Source organism: Synchiropus splendidus, chromosome 1 (assembly GCF_027744825.2).
Source record: "Synchiropus splendidus isolate RoL2022-P1 chromosome 1, RoL_Sspl_1.0, whole genome shotgun sequence".
In the NCBI taxonomy this organism is placed as follows: domain Eukaryota; kingdom Metazoa; phylum Chordata; class Actinopteri; order Syngnathiformes; family Callionymidae; genus Synchiropus; species Synchiropus splendidus.
This window is the reverse complement of record NC_071334.1, coordinates 4,008,666-4,026,816: the sequence shown is the minus strand read 5'-3', so window position 1 is coordinate 4,026,816 and position 18,151 is coordinate 4,008,666. Positions and strand designations below refer to the sequence as shown.

The 18,151-nt window shown below is 45.0% G+C and overlaps 2 protein-coding genes across 6 annotated transcripts in view; one reads left to right on the top strand and one right to left on the bottom strand.

Annotated features, from left to right (window-relative positions):
- Positions 1-3,841, top strand: part of dpy19l3 (dpy-19 like C-mannosyltransferase 3) — a 57,758-nt gene extending 53,917 nt beyond the window's left edge. For all 4 annotated transcript variants that reach the window (XM_053876047.1, XM_053876038.1, XM_053876033.1 and 1 more), the window contains one exon: positions 1,651-3,841. In XM_053876047.1, the coding sequence (XP_053732022.1) occupies positions 1,651-1,833 (183 nt within the window). In that variant the 3' untranslated portion in view covers positions 1,834-3,841. The remainder of the gene's footprint in view (positions 1-1,650) is intronic.
- A 2,380-nt stretch (positions 3,842-6,221) lies between these two features.
- si:ch211-186j3.6 (neural-cadherin) overlaps positions 6,222-18,151 on the bottom strand; it is a 323,558-nt gene continuing 311,628 nt past the window's right edge. The window contains exons 36-38 of one of the 2 annotated variants that reach the window (XR_008413679.1): positions 13,704-13,858; positions 8,524-10,108; positions 6,223-7,261 (exon numbers count right to left, since the gene is read on the bottom strand). Coding sequence is in view for 1 of the 2 variants with exons in the window: in XM_053853874.1 (XP_053709849.1) it covers positions 9,506-10,108; positions 13,704-13,858 (758 nt within the window). In the remaining variant the exon portion in view is untranslated. Of the gene's footprint in view, positions 10,109-13,703; positions 13,859-18,151 lie in introns of both variants that reach the window. The other variant, XM_053853874.1, reaches the window with a different exon arrangement.

The following is an 18,151-nucleotide window of genomic DNA, read 5'->3' as shown; positions in this document are numbered from 1 at the left end:
ATTGTGTTTTTTTTTTTCTGTCATGCACCTCAGTGTGTCACTCAGATTGGATCTATCGTGCTATTTAAATCCATGTTTTTGTTCCCTGAAAGACATTCAATTAAGGCGTAACTGACAAACTTTTTTTATTACATGGAATGAAATTTGCAGTACACAACAAGCTGTTGTCCAACGTTAACACTCTTTTGTTTAACCTTTTAAAACCTGTAAAGCCGTCTTGTAAGGAAAGTTGTTGGGCAAAAAAAAAAGTCAAGTGGAGAATGTTATTATTATTAAAATGCCTGAATCCCAAGTCAAATGTAGCTGCAGACAGTGTAAATACTGCATTTATTCTCATAGTCTGAATCAAGTTTTCTGTCTTGTTATGTTTCTGACTGGAGTTGTTGCACAAGTTTCTCTGTGCTAGCGTTGCCTCTATCTTTCCTCCACATTTTTATTGAACAGATCTGTAGTTGTCTCCAGCAACTGAGTTGTCAGTGCCTGATCTCAGAACTCTGAGTTCTCTGGAACACAGTGAGCACAAAACACTCTCATCATTTCTTGTATAGACTGTAGCTCTAATGGAACATTCCTGTGAATTAGTGGCTGCAGCTGAGTGAACAGATTAAAGCCTTTGTAGTCTGCATGCAAATACACGTACATGCATCAGTATATATCGGTATGTTAGTTATGTTTGTGGTAAGGATGGGAAGCTCTGAACAAATATATTCAGCCGAAGAGTGGCAACCCACTCCACCTTTGTCAGAGAGATTGTTAAAAACTTGGCAACACAATCCTCCACTTCAGCGGCGACCGGGCGGCTGGTGACCCAACAGGAGCGGTTCAACACAGGACGAAATGATGTTGACTTTCTGACCCAGGTCTCACATGCCTCCTTTTTATTTGATCATTTCTTTGTTGACTATGGTGTCAAGTATCAAATGCAGGCGGTTCCGACCATTGTCATGACAACACTTCATTGCAAAGTCTGTGTACAGTGTTCAATTTTTCGCTGCTTTTAAAGGTTTGGGAAGCAAGAATAGAATTGCTGTTGCAATGAGCTATTATTATTATTGTTATGCAAAGTAAAAACAAATGTCAAAAATATTCAATCACCTTAACTTTCTCTGACAAATATGAATGTAAATGTGTTCTCTATTAGTCAATATTATTTTAAAAATAGTGAAAAACGTAACCACTTTTGGGCATTTGGTATTATTCGGCAGTGTATTCACAAATATAAAAGTCGGTGCCTCCCTAGTTTGTGGCCATCCAGCAGTTTTCAGTTGAGTCTTGTATCAACATGTCTGGAAACACTGGTCAATAGGATTTGATGTTCTTGCTTTTATTTATGTTCACCTGCTGCTTTGCTATTTTGCTGTGACATTACGCTTGTCAACTCCCGCTCAAGTGCAAAAGTTCGACAGTCACTTTGAGCAGAGTGGATTGACTAACCTTTTTCGGTGGCATGCTGGAGATGATGGAGTGGCCGGGCTGTGAGTGGAAGGTCTTCAGCTCAATCAATCCCAGCTGCAGACGTGAGTCTGCAGATGTGATTTAATCCGGAACTGGCTCCTCTCATTAGGGTGCGGATGTGTGAAAGAGCTGTCGGTGCTGAGAGGACTGAGAGAGAAAGAGCGTTTCACCATTTTTGTTTTTTTGGCGTTTCAGATCATGGACGGACCAGGAGACAACGATCCGGACCTGGTCCCTGCCTCTCACCCTCGCTTCTGTGAAGCCATGAAGACGGACGAGCCGGCGTACAGCGGCCTGTTCACCAGAACGTTTCAGAACAAAACTTTCCACGTCTACCGCCTCAAAAAGAAGCACAAGAAAAGCAGCAAGAGCTCGTAAGAGGCTGCCGCGAAACCCCTTCAGACGAGTGAAGAGATAAAAGTGTGATGAATCTTTGCTGTCCGGCGAGCGCAGCACAGATCAGGGCCATTATTATTTCAACACCAGTGTGAACCTTGGTGTAAGAGCAGCGGGCTGGTTCAGGCTCCAGGGCTGCTGTGTTTTTGTTTAGACTCACCTATAGACTCCTGCGCTGCCTCACCTGCTGCTCGCACGCAGAACCAGCGAACACACCTCTGGGCAAAATGCCAGAGCTTCCAATTCCCCTCGCAAAATAGAGATATGTCGGCACATAAGAACACATTCGCCTCTCGTTTCGGGTTTGAGAGTCTTCTGCTCTGTGAAGCAAAGGGTGAGAAGTAAAAGAAAAACAAGTTTAGAATACATTTAGTCAGAGATTAAAGAACTACTGTAAATCCTGGTCTGTAGAGGCCACCTCAATATGAGCCCCACCCACTAAGTTTAAGAAGGAAAACAGATCTTGTTCCTACTTGAGCCGCAGTGGTCTGTAAGCCGCAGGTGTAGTGGTGCTGTCTGCACCGTAGAAAGGCTTAAAAATGCATGAGGATCACTTCTAAACTAGTTTGGAAAACGGGCTCCATCATGGAGACTGACTCATGAAACCAACTGGCCAATGTTCTGAACTGGAATCATCAACTCCTCACATCTTTTATTGACATTAAAGCGCTCAAAATGTGTCCCAAGTTCCGACACGACAGCTGGTCTCAGCTGCTGCTTCTCGTCTCCGCTCCTCCAGGAGATCGGCTCTGTGGCGGAGCTGCGGACACGCGGGCGAAAACAGCATTTTGAGCGCTTTAAGGTCAATAAAACACCTGTGATGTCATGGGTTTGATGTGACCAGGCTCAATATTCTGGGCGCATAACGCTCTGTAGCGTTTTATGTCGCTGGATAAGCTACAGGGTTCAAACCACGAGAGAAAAAAGTTGCGGGAATTATAGTGGTTAATTTCTCCTTTTTTTTCAGGGCACATTTTTTACATTTTCTCTCAAGCTAAATTTATGTTTCAAACAGCGCTAGCGCTTCACCAACCTTTGATATAGAAAACCATATTTAGCAGGAAGCTAACCAGATTTTTGACACTGGATATTCTCATTGCTTCAGCGATCACTTTGATTTTTTTAAATGTTAATGTTTACTGGGAGTGAGCTAAAGAGAAAAGCAAATCTGAGAAAGCAAAGTGTATCTCCACTTTACTGTGAATGTGTGAAACAACTTCCCTAAAACAGTGAATGTAGTTACATGTAAACAAGGATGGCTTTGTTCAAACCATTGGCTCAATACTTCCAGAGTCCAGCTGGTGAGGTCAAAATCCTCTTTCTGACACGGCGGCCGAGGCCCTGCTGCTCTGGAACACGCTGTCATGTTAGCGCGGCTCTGATTTCTCTTGTGTTGTTTCTGCCTTCTGCTGATGAAAAACTTCCTCCACACACGCGCACATGAATAATGTACGTTTGAAGGGAAATTGCAGCGAGCTGACAACCGCGCCGATTCCCCGCCGCAGTCCAAAATAGTTTGTGAGCGGGAGAAGGCCAGCACTTGCATATCAAAAGGAGGTTTTGTGGTGCGAGGAGAAGGCTGCGAGGATGAAGATGCTCATGTTTAAACAGGCGCAGATAACAGGCGCAACACTCTCCTGACATGATCCGCCTTTGTTTTGTGTTGTTTTTTTTAACCAAAGGAAATGCGAGGTGAGCGAGAGGTGTAAAGACGTTGTGCCCAGTGGGAGCCGTCCGCCTCCACTCTCACGGGCTCCTCCCTCCTCTTGTCACAAGCTATATTTGTGCGCTTGTTAATAAGCAGCCGCATGTCGGATAATCCACGCTGTGGCTGCTGATGAAAGCCTGCTTGTTGTGGTGCGTTTTGAAAACGTGTCGTCTGTTTGTAATGCATATCAGCAGCATCGCGGCTCCTTCTCGCCTCCGCCTTCATGCTGGATGTTTAATTTAGAAGATGTTGCGTTGTGTTTTTTTTTTTTTTACCCCCCAACTCTCTCTCTCTCTCTCTTTTGAGAGAAGCTGCCGGATCGCTAGAGGTGAGAACATAACGTAAATGAATTTGCACTCAAATTAGTTCAAGGTTCAACGGTTGAGCGAAATGTTCAGACCTTTGGATTCACCGTGAAAACTGTCAGTGTTATGTCAAAAAACATGAAAGTATTATTTAGAAGAACATTATAAAATTATCTTTAACTTCCACAGTGTTCATTTCGAGTAGTGACGCGTCGATGAGGTATCATGAAACAGTGTCCTAATGTTCAGAGGCCACTAGATGGCGCTCTTGGCTGAGGAACGATGTTGACAAAGTTGTTCAAGTATAAACATTTTACAGCAGACAGCAGCGCCATCTGGTGGCCTCTGAGAATCAGGACGCTGTTTCATGAAACCTCACCAACCATTCCTGTGTCATGATCTATCCATCGCTAATTTTGAGATTTTCTCCGAGTTTTGGTAATTCATATGTTCACTTGGCATTGTTACCGTTTTAACTCAAAAGTAGAGTTAAAATTCAACACAGTATTGTTTGACACTCAAGTGTCTAGTTCCTTTACTGTTAATGTGTGACACGAAACGGTTTTTCGCATGTAACCGTGCATCAACGAGGGAATCCCAGAACTGCCATATTTTTGTTGAAGAAATATTCCGTACCAGAGGAGTGTGGTGGCCCAACGTAAGTTGCCATATAAATACTTGCCAAAACCCACTGTGCTCAGGGTGAGTAGGGCTGTTTTGTTTTTCTGGTGTTAATAAAAAGAAGTATTTTATCATTTTTAGGTTCTTGCAAATTCAGTTGTTGATTTTTTTTAGGTTTAAGTTTCCAAATCTGTTGTTGGATTCAGAGGAAATGGCCTGAAATGAAGAGAGACTTTTATTCTTTTTCTTATTTTTTGAAAGGTTGCATCAGAACTAATGTCTTGTTGTTTGTGTCAATATGTTTTGATGTCTTTTGGTTTTTAAATAAAGTATTTGATTGTAAAATTGTCTTTGTCATGTTTAAAGAAAGAGAGGATAAGGTGCAAGGTTCACATTAATAATAATGTATTTGGAGTCATGATCAGTTGCATCTTTGCTGGAACTTTGAGTCACTGACAAATACTGTAAACCAGTGCATATAAACAACAAATGAATTAACTCAGCCATTATATATTGGTCACGTGTCTGGAGGGTTTGGATCTCACATCTCGTGATGATAGATGAGGTTTCATGACACAGTGTTGAAGGGTTGATGAGGTTTCATGAAACAGTGTCCTGATTTTCTGAGGCCACCAGGTGGCGCTGTCTGCTGTAAAATGTTTGGACTTGACCAACTTCAAGTCAATGCAGCCTTTCCAAACCAAGAGCGCCATCTAGTGGCCTCTGAAATTGTCATCAACCCTGCAGTACTGTTTCATGAAACCTCATCTCCCCATGTCTACAGTGAATGTTCATGGGTAACTTGGTGTGAAGCACTTCCACTGCTCAATAGAACAAGCATGGAAAGCATATACAAGTGACAGCTGTTTTGTTGAAACAACTCAAAGAGCAGCTGTGTGGCCTCCACTTCGGAGCCTTGTTGGACAAACCAGCAAAGCGACCACTGGCAGTTATAGCTTTTTCATTTCTTACCGTGATATTGCTTTTAGGCCGAGTGTGCTGCTCTAGATTATTCATCATATTTTTTTATTCCAGACTTTATTTATTTACCTAGAAAAATATGGCTCATCCACCGTCTGTTCTACAAACACAAGGTGGCGCTCTTGTGGTTTTATTGAATTAGTCATTGACCCATCACTGGTGAAGAGCAACCTCTTGAAAGGGGCCAAAAGAAATGTGGAAACTATATAAACAAACGTGCCTTCAAATGTAACGACTTGTTTTTGGGGAAAAAAAGGAAATGTGTTACAGTGTATTAACCCACCATTTTTCATTGATATGGCTGTGATGGCTCCATGAGGTTTCATGACACAGTAGTGAAGGGTCGGTGAGGTTTCATGAAACGGTGTCCTGATCTTCAGGGGACACTAGATGGCGCTGTCTGCTGTAAAACGTTTAGAATCGAACTGCTTCAATGAAGCCTCACATTATTTCTAAACCATGAGCGCCATCTAGTGGCCGTCATCAACCCTGCAAATCAGTAGGTGGCGCTCTTGGTTTAAAAATGATATGAAGCTCCAGAAAAATACTTGCTTAAAAGCTAACTAATGTACAGCAAGTAGCGTCTCAAAATTAGAGCACTGTTTCATGAAACTGCAAGTGAGGCTTCATGAAACCGTGAGCTGCAATAGTTGTATGTTTCAATAATGTTTCATGACGCCTCATTGATTTGCTATAAATGACAGTGGTTGCTCAAGAAAGGAGTCACAGGTGGAAAGAAAAGAATTTATTGAGAAAGATAATGATGAAAGCAAATACAAAACACAGAACTCTCCAAAGCGCATCATCATGACAATTTAAAAAAAAAAAAAAAAAAAAGCAGTATTTTACTCTATATATTTTCTGTATCCACAGACACACGTTTTTGTTTCTGGTGACCGAAGAAAAGCAATAGTTATCAACTCTGGATTTACAGATGGGGCAAGAACATGACTTCTGCTCACAACATGTCTGCACTCGGAACACAACACTTGAAAAGCTGCTTTTATGGTACAGATGAATGAGAAGGGGGGATGTGAGGTTGCCAGTGCCAGGCGTCTCTTTTCCAAAGGCCAAGTGGCTCATTCAGGACAAAAACAAAACCAAAAAAATTCCTTGAAATCCCATTCGTCTTTCCTGCAGTGGTGCACCTCCGCAACACTGCAACATCATATATATATATATATATATAATTTTTTTTTTTTCACTTTACATACATCCTTTGGTTTTTTTTTTTTTTTGGTCTCTCATCATGACCAATTCACCAACTTCAGGAGCGACGCCTGAAGCTTTCCCCACCAGCGCACAGTTCTTGACTCAGTGAACAGCAGAAGCCGCGTTCTCTTAAAAATACTGAGCCTTTATGTTGCTGGCGGTGCAACAACCCATTGAGCCCATTACTCCCAGCATGTTAGCGCTCGCGCTGGAGATCTCCGTGTTGTGATAGTGGCACCACAGAGACAGGCACTTGTTCAACCATCCTCTTCCTCCTCGCTCTGACTCACCCTCTACGGGCAGATCATCTCCACACGATGTGCTCCTTCTTCCCAGATCCTCATTTACTTTTATGCCTCATATGCTTGTAAACTCCTGCTTTGTTGTCGGCGAGAGAGTTGCAAATCAGCTGCTTTGTGTCGAAAACAAGTGACAAAAGCACTTGTGATCACAGTCTAGATCATGTTTTAAATGATCCCCTTCAGCGAGATGATTCTCCGCGATGGATCGTGCCGCTTATGCGCTGGAATTCAAACTGGGTGTTCAACTGCGGAAAAGAAGCATCAGGGGGGAGAAAGAAACCCTGAAAATAAATGACACAGTCAGACACATGGAAGTAAAATTGAAAGTCATTTCAAATTGGGAACGGAAGTCAAACACCAGAAAGAAATGTGACCATGAGATATTTTAGATCCAAATTCTTCATCGTGCTTCATGTCAACTGAGCAGGTCTTCATGGAAAAAATGCTCCCTTTAAACCTTCAAAAGTCTGTTTTATAAGATAAAACTAGTCGCACACTTTGCATAGACATGGCTCATTTCATTTTCACTTCACTAACTACAACCCTGGTCATATTGTCCTGCGTTTGCATTGCTAGTTTGTATAATAAAAAAACATACAAAACAATGGGCTGAGGTTTAATGAATCAGTAGGTGGCGCTCTTGCTTTAAAAATGATATGAAGCGACAGAAAAATACTTGCTTAAAAGCCAAATAATGTACAGCAAGTAGCATCTCAAAAGTAGGACACTGTTTCATGAAACTGCAAGTGAGGCTTCATGAAACCGTGATCTGATTTTTGTAGCTCCGAAGGTGGCGCTCATGGTTCAGAAAATGATGTGAGGTTTCATTGAAAGCCAAAGATTTTAGAGCGGAGAGTGCCAGGCTCGTAAAATCAGGACACTGTTTCATGAGGTCTCACCAGCCCATCACAACACATCAGTCCAATGAACATCCTTCAGGTGCAGTGCAGTTGCTTGGTGAAAAGCAGACATGGATTATATGTCATAGTTGGCAATTTCAAAACGCTGCGATGCAAAATCCTTCTGTTACATCCTTACTAGAATGTTTGGGTGCAACTAGGATAGTAGTGATGGGTAGATGAGGTATCATGAAGCAGTGTTACAGGGTTGATGAAACAGTGTCCTAGTTCCGCTCTTGGTTTGGAAACAATGTGAGGCTTCATTGAATGACTTGTTCAAGTCCAAACATTTTACAGCAGACAGCGCCATCTGGTGGCCACTGAAAATCAGGACACTGTTTCACGAAACCTCATCCACCCGTCATGACTGGTGAGGCTTCATGAAACAGTGTCTTCACTTTCAGAGGCCACTAGATGGTGCTGTCTGCTCAACAATCTTTGGCTTTCAAACAAGACAATGAAACCTCACCATTTGTAAAAGTGTTTCATGAAACATCATCAGCACAAAACCAGTTATAACCATTGCATAAAAGCAGACGGAAAAGAAATCACAAAAAAAAAAAAATGAACTTGTTGTTTGAGCACTTGTGAAAGCACAACAGAAACAACAAAGTCGAAACAACAAGAAAAGAGCCACATCTCACTTGTTGTTCCCGTCACTATTATGGATGCACTCTTCAGCGCACTTGGAGAAGACCTAAATGATTTGTCTGCGCCTGGAGTCATACATCTCGGCCTGGTGTCGGTTCCTTCCTTCTCATCCAGCAGTCACCTTGGAGAAGCGCCCGCCGCTGTTTGTATTCCAGCGAGCCCTCATCTGTTTAAGTTGCCAGGTTTAGTATGCAGCGGCGCGAGGGGGAGGCTATTGGCTCCGCCTGCACGTTCCTCTCCCGCTTCTTTGTTACAAAGCTGTTTGAATTTCCCTGCGCAGCATCTCCCCGGAGCAGGTGAGAGGGAGTGGCGGCGGCATCGGAATAGGAAATCAGACGTGGACGATGAGAAGTCGCTTGATGCTTTTACAATCCACGGAGAGAAGAAGAAGAAGAAAACACCCAACCAATACAGTAAACCAGCAAAGGACACGTTACCGGGAGAAAACATAAAAATTAACTGGACCCTGCAACCCAGCGGAGGTCGAAGCACTTGTTTTTTTCTTTTTTTTCCCCTCGTACAAACACTGACAGAAGCCGCGTACAGCCACGCAGCGAGAACACAACGTGTCCACCACGTTCCACAGAACCACTCGGAGCTCAAGTTTATTTACAAGTGGACCAGCAGCGGGCCGGAAATACATTTCAGCCTATCATTTGCTAGTGTGTAAAAAAAAAGTCCTTGTTGTGTTCATGATAATCTCAGGTCCTCTGGGCGACAACAACCAGAGCAGCAACAAACAGCGTTAGAAAAGAGGCGGGGTTAAGTGGCGATGGCTTCATGAAGAGCAGCAGAGACACTCAGAAGCTTTGAATCCAGCTGGCTGGTTGTAGTGGAGCTGTCCATCGCTCCATCCATGTGTTGACAGACGGGGCTCAGTAAAACAGGTTGGTGCGGTCAAACCGACGTGGGGAGGCGATTTCTGCAAGTCTTCTTTTCAGCCCCAGAACAGGGTCCCTTCGCACTGTCGGACGCTTAAAGGTCGCTGGCCTCGGCTCGTTCGTACAGCGCACGGAGCTTCTCGAAGCGGGGGCCCCACTCCCCAAGCGTCTCTTCTCTCCGGGCCTCTGCGCCCGTGTCCCCGCCGCACCCGGGGTCCAAACCAGCGGAGCTGAAGGAGCTGAGCGAGCCTGCGGGCGAGCCCCCTCCCTCGGTGGAGAACACCTGCAAGGAGTCGAAGGGCCCGGTGTCCGGGTGCTGGTCCGCGTCACGGATGATCTCGCAGAGGTAGCGGGCCAGGTCCTGACTGGAGAAGGAGAGGGAGCGGCGCGCCAGCTGGGAGGGCTGAGCCTGGCCCTGCGCGTGCAGTCTGGTGGGGGGGACGTCCCGGCGCAGGCTGGCGGAGGTGGTGGCGGTGGAGGCGGAGGAGGCCACCGAGGGCGGGAGGGTGCTGGAGCTCGCCGTGCGGCTGAGGGGGTCCAACGGTGGGGCGACGGGGGGGTTGGGCGGGGCTTGGTGGAGGAGGTGGTGGTGGTGCGGGGGCGGCGGGTGGTGGAGGGCTCTGGAGCGGCAGTACTGGATGGACTGGGCCGGACTCGGCTGGAGGGACTTCTGCAGTTCGGCCATGTCGTAGGCATTCTGGACAAACACAAGAGCGAGAGAGGATCAGAGAGGCACGGAAACCTTTGTGACGCGCTGAAGTCACTTTCAGAGGCCGCTAGATGGCACTCCACTCTGCAGTCGTCTGGACGACACTTCAATGAAACCCCGCTTTTTGAACCTGAAACAGAGGACACCGCTTCACGAAGCCTCATAAACAGGTGGACTCAATTCAAAATGTTTCTTCTTCCAGGCTTCAACTCACGATAAGACAAACCTTCACAACTGAAATTCAATTTTGGTCGTTTTATTCAAACCCTACCACGGTAAAGAACAACAGGAACCACCATCACTGGGGACCTCAAGTGGGAGCCAACCATCAGGTCCCTCATCAGGAAGGCCCAGCAGAGAATGTTCTTCTTGAGGCAGCTACGAAAACTACGACCGCCGACAAAGTTGCTGGTGGAGTTCTACACAGCCATCATCCAGTCCATCCTCACCACCTCCATCACCGTCTGGTATAACAGCGCCACCTCCAGGGACAAGAGCAGACTGCAGCGCATCGTACGTTCTGCTGAGAAGGTGATGGTTGCAGCCTGCCACCTCTTCAGGACCTGTATGTCTCCAGGACCCAGAGACGTGCAGGTGGGATCAGAGCCTTCGACCCTTCTCACCCTGGTCATGGACTGTTTGTTCCTCTTCCCTCTGGCAGGAGGCTACGGTCCATCCAGACCAGAACCTCCCGTCACAGGAACAGCTTCTTCCCCTCGGCCGTCACACTGTTGAAGTCGTGATCAGCCTTGTTATTTTATTTTATTTTATTTTATTTTTTGTCAACACTTTATTCCAAAGCACTTTCCTACTTGGTGGGCTCCCCACTGACCATGGCAATAAATTTGAGTCTGGTTCTGAACTTTCCTAACTTGACTTAATTTTTGCGAAACAATTGAAGACGTTGGCGTGTTGGTCACCGCGAGCATGACCCCAGGTTTTGAACAGAGAAGCTTCATCCCCATGAGGCTTGGTGCAGAAGCACCTGTGTGTGTGTGTGTGTGTGGTGAACGGCGGCGGTCGGTGCGAGTCTCCTCCAGCTGAAGAGCTCAGAGACGGGAAGAGCCAATCACTTTAGCGGCGGCGTGATTCTGCGAGGCGTGTAATCACGCTGGCTGTGACAAGGAGGAGAGAGGGAGGCGAAGGAGGAGGAGATGATACACACGGAGGCGGAGAAGTGGGTGTCTGTAAAAGTGATTATGTGATGAGTGGAAAGTGCTGCTTTCATTCCTCTGGAGAGCTTGGGAGAACAAGACTGTGGAGGAGTCTGCGTGGGCACAAAGGTGCGCGGCACGCTGACGCACCACTGTCGCTGGTGATTCTTATTTAACATTGCAAGTGAAGTGAATTGTTAACATGAAAAATGTATCGGCCGTGTTTTTATCAGGAGCTTCAACAGGTGAACAGTATTTTCAGTTCACCTGAATGTGACCATCATGATAGAGTTGAATGTAAACGTCTCGCTCCTCAACAACCCTCTCTCAAGCTTCACTGATCTCTGGAGTCACGTTCCAGGAGAGGAGTGACCAGCTGGTGAGGTTTCACGAACAGGTGTCCACGTATTCCAGGCCACTAGAGGGCGCTCTGCTCCATACTCTATAACCTAAACCAACAGAGGAAACGCTCTCCTGTGGGGACATTTTGGCGCACATTTATCAGGAAGTTTGAATATTAAATTTCCATTTTTAAAAAAATAAAAAACAGAATTTTACTGGTGGATATATTACATTATTTTGAGATGAAATAAACCACAACTGTGACAATAAAATACCCGAAATATTACACTAAATCTAACAAGAAATCAAATGGATTTGGGGTCTCCGTTGGCCAAAACTCCACTGGAGCAAAACTGGTCCTGGTTTTATTATCATTCGATGAAGTGGATTATTGATTATCCTGACAGTCCAAATTAAAATGCGATACATTTTGACAGACAGAGACTCCAAACTGGAGGAGGGAATTATTGACTACACTACTGTTATATTTCGAGCTCTCACCTCTGTTAACAAGGTTCAATAGCAGGCATCTGGGTGGCGTTCAGGTGGAGGTTTCTCACCAAGAATCTTTGAAGTTGATGAAGGGAATTGAAATGGGAGGGAAATAAATGCATTTCTATTTCTTGTCTTTTATTTTTATTATTGTTTTTACTTGCTCTTACGTGTCCACCTGTCATCCGTCCGTCCGTCCGTCTATCTATCTATCTATCTATCTATCAATCTATCTATCTATCTGTCTATCTATCTATCTATCTATCATCTTTCTATTTGTGTCTGTCTGTCTCTCCGTCCGTCCGTCCGTCCGTCCATCCATCTATCTATCTATCTATCTATCTATCTATCTATCTATCTCTCTATCTGTGTCTGTCTGTCCGTCCGTCCGTAGATATCTATCTATCTGTGTGTCTGTCTGTCTGTCTGTCTGTCCGTCCGTCCATCTATCTATCTCTCTATCTGTGTCTGTCTATCTGTCCGTCCGTCCGTCCGTCTGTCTATCTATCTATCTGTGTGTCTGTCTATCTATCTATCTGTCTATCTATCGCTGTCTGTCTGTCTGTCTGTCCGTCCGTCCGTCCGTCCGTAGATATCTATCTATCTATCTGTGTGTCTGTCTGTCTGTACGTCCGTCCGTCTATCTATCTATCTGTGTGTCTGTCTGTCTGTCTATCCATCTATCTATCTGTCTATCTATCTCTCTATCTGTCTGTCTGTCCGTCCGTCCGTCCGTCTGTCTGTCTATCTATCTATCTATCTATCTCTATATCTGTGTCTGTCTGTCTGTCCGTCCGTCCATCCGTCTATCTATCTATCTATCTTTCTATCTATCTATCTATCTATCTTTCTATCTATGTCTGTCTGTCTATCTATCTATCTATCTATAAAGCATCTGAAAGTAACAACAACCCAGTTTGTCTACAATAAATCTGAAACTTTGAACTTGAAGGATTCACTTCAACAGATCTCTTTAGATCTTCAGACCTCCAGGCCACTCCAAACCTCCTTCTCCTGGGCAACATCCAGCAGCTCTGACTGGGGAATCCTGAGACCCTCCCCAGCCAGTCAAGAGATCTCATCCCTCCTTCTGGTCCTGGGTCCACCCCTCGGTCTCCTCCCAGCTGCCTGAAGCATCCCCCAAAGTGAGGCCTCCAGGGGGCGTCCTGATGAGATGCCACCTCAACTGACTCCTCTCAACTTCAGACCTATTAAAACGATTTCCTCCAAACAAACATTGTTTCTCTCTACAGTTCTAGAGTTCATTTTTGATCTTGTCATGTTGCTGATGAGAGCCAGAGGCACGTTCCATCCCAACTCCTCCTCCACTCCTGCTAAAATGGACATCAGGCAGCAGCCCATCACTCAGCTATATTTAAGATGCTGTAAAGTGAGGCAAACCCAACTGTCCCCACACCAGCTGTGTGAAGCTCTTCAGCTGTCGAAGGGTCGAATGCTTCCGGGTGACGGCAGCTGTTGTGGAGAGCAGATAAGGAGCGCGTGTGGGCTCCATTACAACGCTCCCATCTCCCACAGGAGGATGGCGATATTCGCCGGAACAGACTCTTTAGATCGCGCCTGGTTTTGACGGCTACCTGGTCCTCCTCGCCGCCTCCCTCCTCGTCGTAGTTGAGGACGTTCTCCCGGATGTCCTCCCAGGCGTCGTGGTGCGCCGACACGTGGTAGACTCCCTCCTTCAGTCCTTTGTAGCTCCTCCAGCGGGTGTAGAGGAAGATGCCCAGCAGCAGCACTGCAAACAGCAGAGCAGCTCCGTCAACATTTCCCACGCCAACATTCAGATGCCGCGTCCAATTACAGCTCCGCTCCTGCAGCGCGGTTCAGCATCTGCCGCCAAAAATATGGCCTCATTTTATGTGTTTTTTTCTTTTCACCAAACATGGCAATATACAACACAAACATATTCGACAGTTTCAGAAACAAAATGACGAAAAATAAAATAGATTTTTCAAATGACGTCAAGACGACCAGAGAACTTTGTTCAACGTCCACACGCTGCTCAAACATTACGTACAGCAAGGACGGAAGGCTCTGTTGTATGGCACTTTTCAATAACTCGAAGGTGCTTTGCTTCTTCAGACGCTCTGCTTCTGATCAATAACAAGGTCTGAAACCATTAAGGGGAAATAAAAGGATCTTAAAAATGGACTCTGACAGGCTGGGGCTGTTGAAACGCAGGTGTCACCGGGTCTCTCCATCTGCCTTTCACTGACGCCACAAAGGGAGAAGCTTCTCGAAATGGCTTTTATTTTTGGGGTTAACCTGAAAAATACCAGCTTTTGACATCTCCTGCGATGGGACGACGCCGATTCTTCTCTTCTGTTTCAGATGTCAGGACTTCTTCATGTGCGTTTCACTTATAATTGCAAAGTCAAAACCAAGAAGCAAAACCCCCCAAAAATGTTAACGTCACAGCATCAAACAACTAAAAATGAAGGTCACATCTCTTTAAACAAGAACTGTGGTGTGGATATGCAAATATTAAGGACAACAGACATGAGTTACATAACAGAATTACATACTTTTATCCCACTGTATTTACTTTACTGTAAAAGTTGAGTGACATATCTGTCCGACAACTTAAGGATTCAAGTAGCTGCAGCACTGGTCAGTAGTGATGGTTTGATGCGGTTTCATGAAGCAGTGTCCTCATTTTCTGAGGCCAATAGATGGCGCTGTATAATCTTTGGCTTTTTCACTTTAGGCCCATTTATGCTACGACTGTTGTACCCTTCCATTTCAAACAACTGATCACATGCTTCCATGTGTTCTTCACGTTGGTATTGCTGTTCACCAATATGTCCACCAGGGGGAGCAGCCCACAGTCAAAAGTTTATGACAACGACAAACTCCAAAACCAACATGGCGACTGTGGAAGAAGTATTGATCGTGTAGCTCTTGCACAAAAGAGGAAACAGGGGCAGCGTTGTAGGAGGCGGTGGTTGGTGAGGCTGTTAAATATATCACCACTGGAGGACGGAGAGTTTCCACCATTGTTACGTCTTCTTCCTGTCTCATTAGAGCTGCGTATCAGGTAGCAACAGCAACACTGCCCCCCATGGTTTCCACTGGTACTACTCAGTTTGTTCTGTAAAAAAAAAAAATAAATAAATAAAATAAAATAAAATTTAAATGCCTCTATGGAACAGACCCAGACCTGGGGCCAGCATCCAAATTGAAAGCCATCTGAATGTATCTTCTGCTCTGATATTCTATTGACCTTTTCAGATCCCTGAGAAATGTACAGTGCCTCAAATCACATACTCCCTTCATTAGCACTTCACAAAAACGCACTCCGACATAACGTCCACCTGCTTCACACCCACAAGCTCTCGTTCTGCTTCTGCTGGAACTTTCTTCTGAAATATCCCACTAAAAGTGCACTCACAGTAGCTCTGGACAAAAAATAAGCGACAGGTAAAACAAACAAAAAACAAAATAAAAGACCTGTATATGTATTTATCAGCTTTCTTTTTACTTTTTTTATCAACTTCATCTCAAATGTTGACTGACTAAGATCAGTGCATATTATTAAAATTAAATAAATACATTTTGGGAGAGTTGTGATGGATCAATGAGGTTTCATGACATAGTGTTGAAAGCTCAATGAAGTTTCATGAAACAGTCCTGTTTTTCAGATGGCGCTGCCTGCTGTGAAATGTTTGGACTTGAACAACTTTGCATCATTTCTGGAGCGCCATCAAGTGGCCTCTGTTTCTTCAACCCTGTAGGACTGTTTCATGATACTTCATCTACCCATCTCTGGAGACACTGCTAGTGCTGCACACCTGGTCGGAGACCAGGTCATTTTCATCGACTAAATCTGCCATTGTTTTCATTGACTGAATCTTATGATATTTTGTTGACAAAAGCTTGACTAAGACTAAAGCAATGTAGATGACATCTAAAGCTAAATTTGCATATTAGTCACAAGCCCTGGACAAAAACTGAATAAAATTATGTTGTAAAAATAAACAGTGCTGTGGAGCTCAGGTTGGTGAAATAGTACGCTGCTTGTTTTAATGAAAGAACAGCCGAAGATTCTGTTTTACATTTTTAAAAAGGCCCCACAACTGAGGGCCCATACGCACTGCCATGTCGTCTGCTGCTGCTGCTGCTGTTGTTGAAGTGAAGTGAGTTGAAAAAAAGAAAAAAATGAGTGAAACAAAGTCACAGGCTAACAGAATCTTTTCCGCTTTTGTACATTGAATATGACAACAAACGTGCCTGTGCAACATGGAGGGTTGGTGCTTGTCGCTCTGTGTTAGACATGGACAGATTAATCTGACTTTAGTTTTGCCTGAGATTAAGTCAAGGGTTCCCACATAATCCATGACATGACATACCACAATGAGAAGCAATAAAAAGAGAACATGTTTCATTGTGTTGAACCAATCCAGAGACACGCACAGCTGACCGTGACCCTGTTAAGAGAAGAAGTATAAGGTAATGAATGGGATTTTTTTCAACGTCTAATCTGTGTCAAAATGCCTGATGCAGTGAAGCCGATCTTTGGAAAAATGGACCGACACAACAAAAGACGTCTATTCACCTTGGAGTGAAAACTTTGCCAACACCATATAGAAAAGTCCCGAACACGAAGAGAGGCGGGGAAGTTGGCGCTTCGTCGACCGCCAAACCCGACCGCGTTATAATTGCGAGCCCTTTGCTATCGTCAAATCTGTTTTGGCGGATTTGGAGTGCGAAGTGTAATCCCATCGGAGAACAGCCGCAATCGCACAGCGGTACTATAAATACCTCTGCCTTCTCAAATCGCATTAAAGTGAGGTAAGACGTCACCATGAAAAATCTGGGCTCCAAAAAAAAAACATATTGGAAACGCTGGTGTCAATCTTCCCTTCATTAAGCCGTGATTTGGATTCATCTTTATTTCATGAATGTTCTCGCAGCAGCCTGCAGCAGCGCGCGATCCATCACATCCCGAGTCTGCGTGCATTGATAACAGCCCATTAAACAACCTGTCCTCTGACAACTGTGGACGAGTAAATCCACTCAGCCTGAAACCTGCTGCGCCGCACGGCCGGAAAAATCAATATTCATTCACTGTCAACTTGTCGCCCTGACCGGCGACTCCCGTGTCTGGGAGATTTATACGCCGAAAATTGTTTTGTGAGAACCACTGTTTCATTTTCAGAGTGGATGCTGAACAAGACGGGGGGAAAATGGCGCGATGCTTTTCAGCTTCAGAGGGAGACAAGTGTTGGAGTGACTGGTGCGCGGGGCGGTTGGGAGGTTACTGAGGCAGTGAATTGGCGAGACGAGGAGGTCACAGGTTCAGCTCCCTGCCTCGGCACCAACAGCCCACTGACAGTGGGAACAGGAAGGAGGGAAGGGTCTAAATGTTTCAAGCAAGCAGCTGGCAGAGAGGAAGTGAAAGAAAACAACAGAACGACACAGGTGACTTTGATCAAATCTTGAAATATTAGGGTCACATTCTTCCTCCTGCAACACTCCTTCACAAACATACAGTTCAGATTCAGCATCTTCCCAAAGTCAAGGCAGCATCAGAGATCACAGAGGAGAGTGAGGTCAGCTTCAGTTTACAACACAGGTCTGCAACTATTTAAATCCTTTGAGCCTCTATTTATTTTACCATCATTTCTGGACGATAAGCCTCTACTTTTTTCCTGCGGTCTGAACCCTGCAGCTAATATCCAGGCTAAAGAGCCTCATGCTGTCGAAATATTCAGTCTCGTCACATCAAACCCATGACATCACAGCTCAAATGCGCTGTTTTCGCCCGCGTGCCCGCAGCTCCGCCCACAGAGCCGATCTCCTGGAGGAGCGGAGACGAGAAGCAGCAGCTGAGACCAGCTGTGGTGTCGGAACTTGGGACACATTTTGAGCGCTTTAATGTCAATAACAGATGTGAGGAGTTGATGATTCCAGTTCAGATCATTGGCCAGTTTGTTTCATGAGTCAGACTCCATGCTGGAGCCCATTTTCCAAACTAGTTTAGAAGTGATCCTCATGCATTTTTAAGCCTTTCTAGGGTGCAGACAGC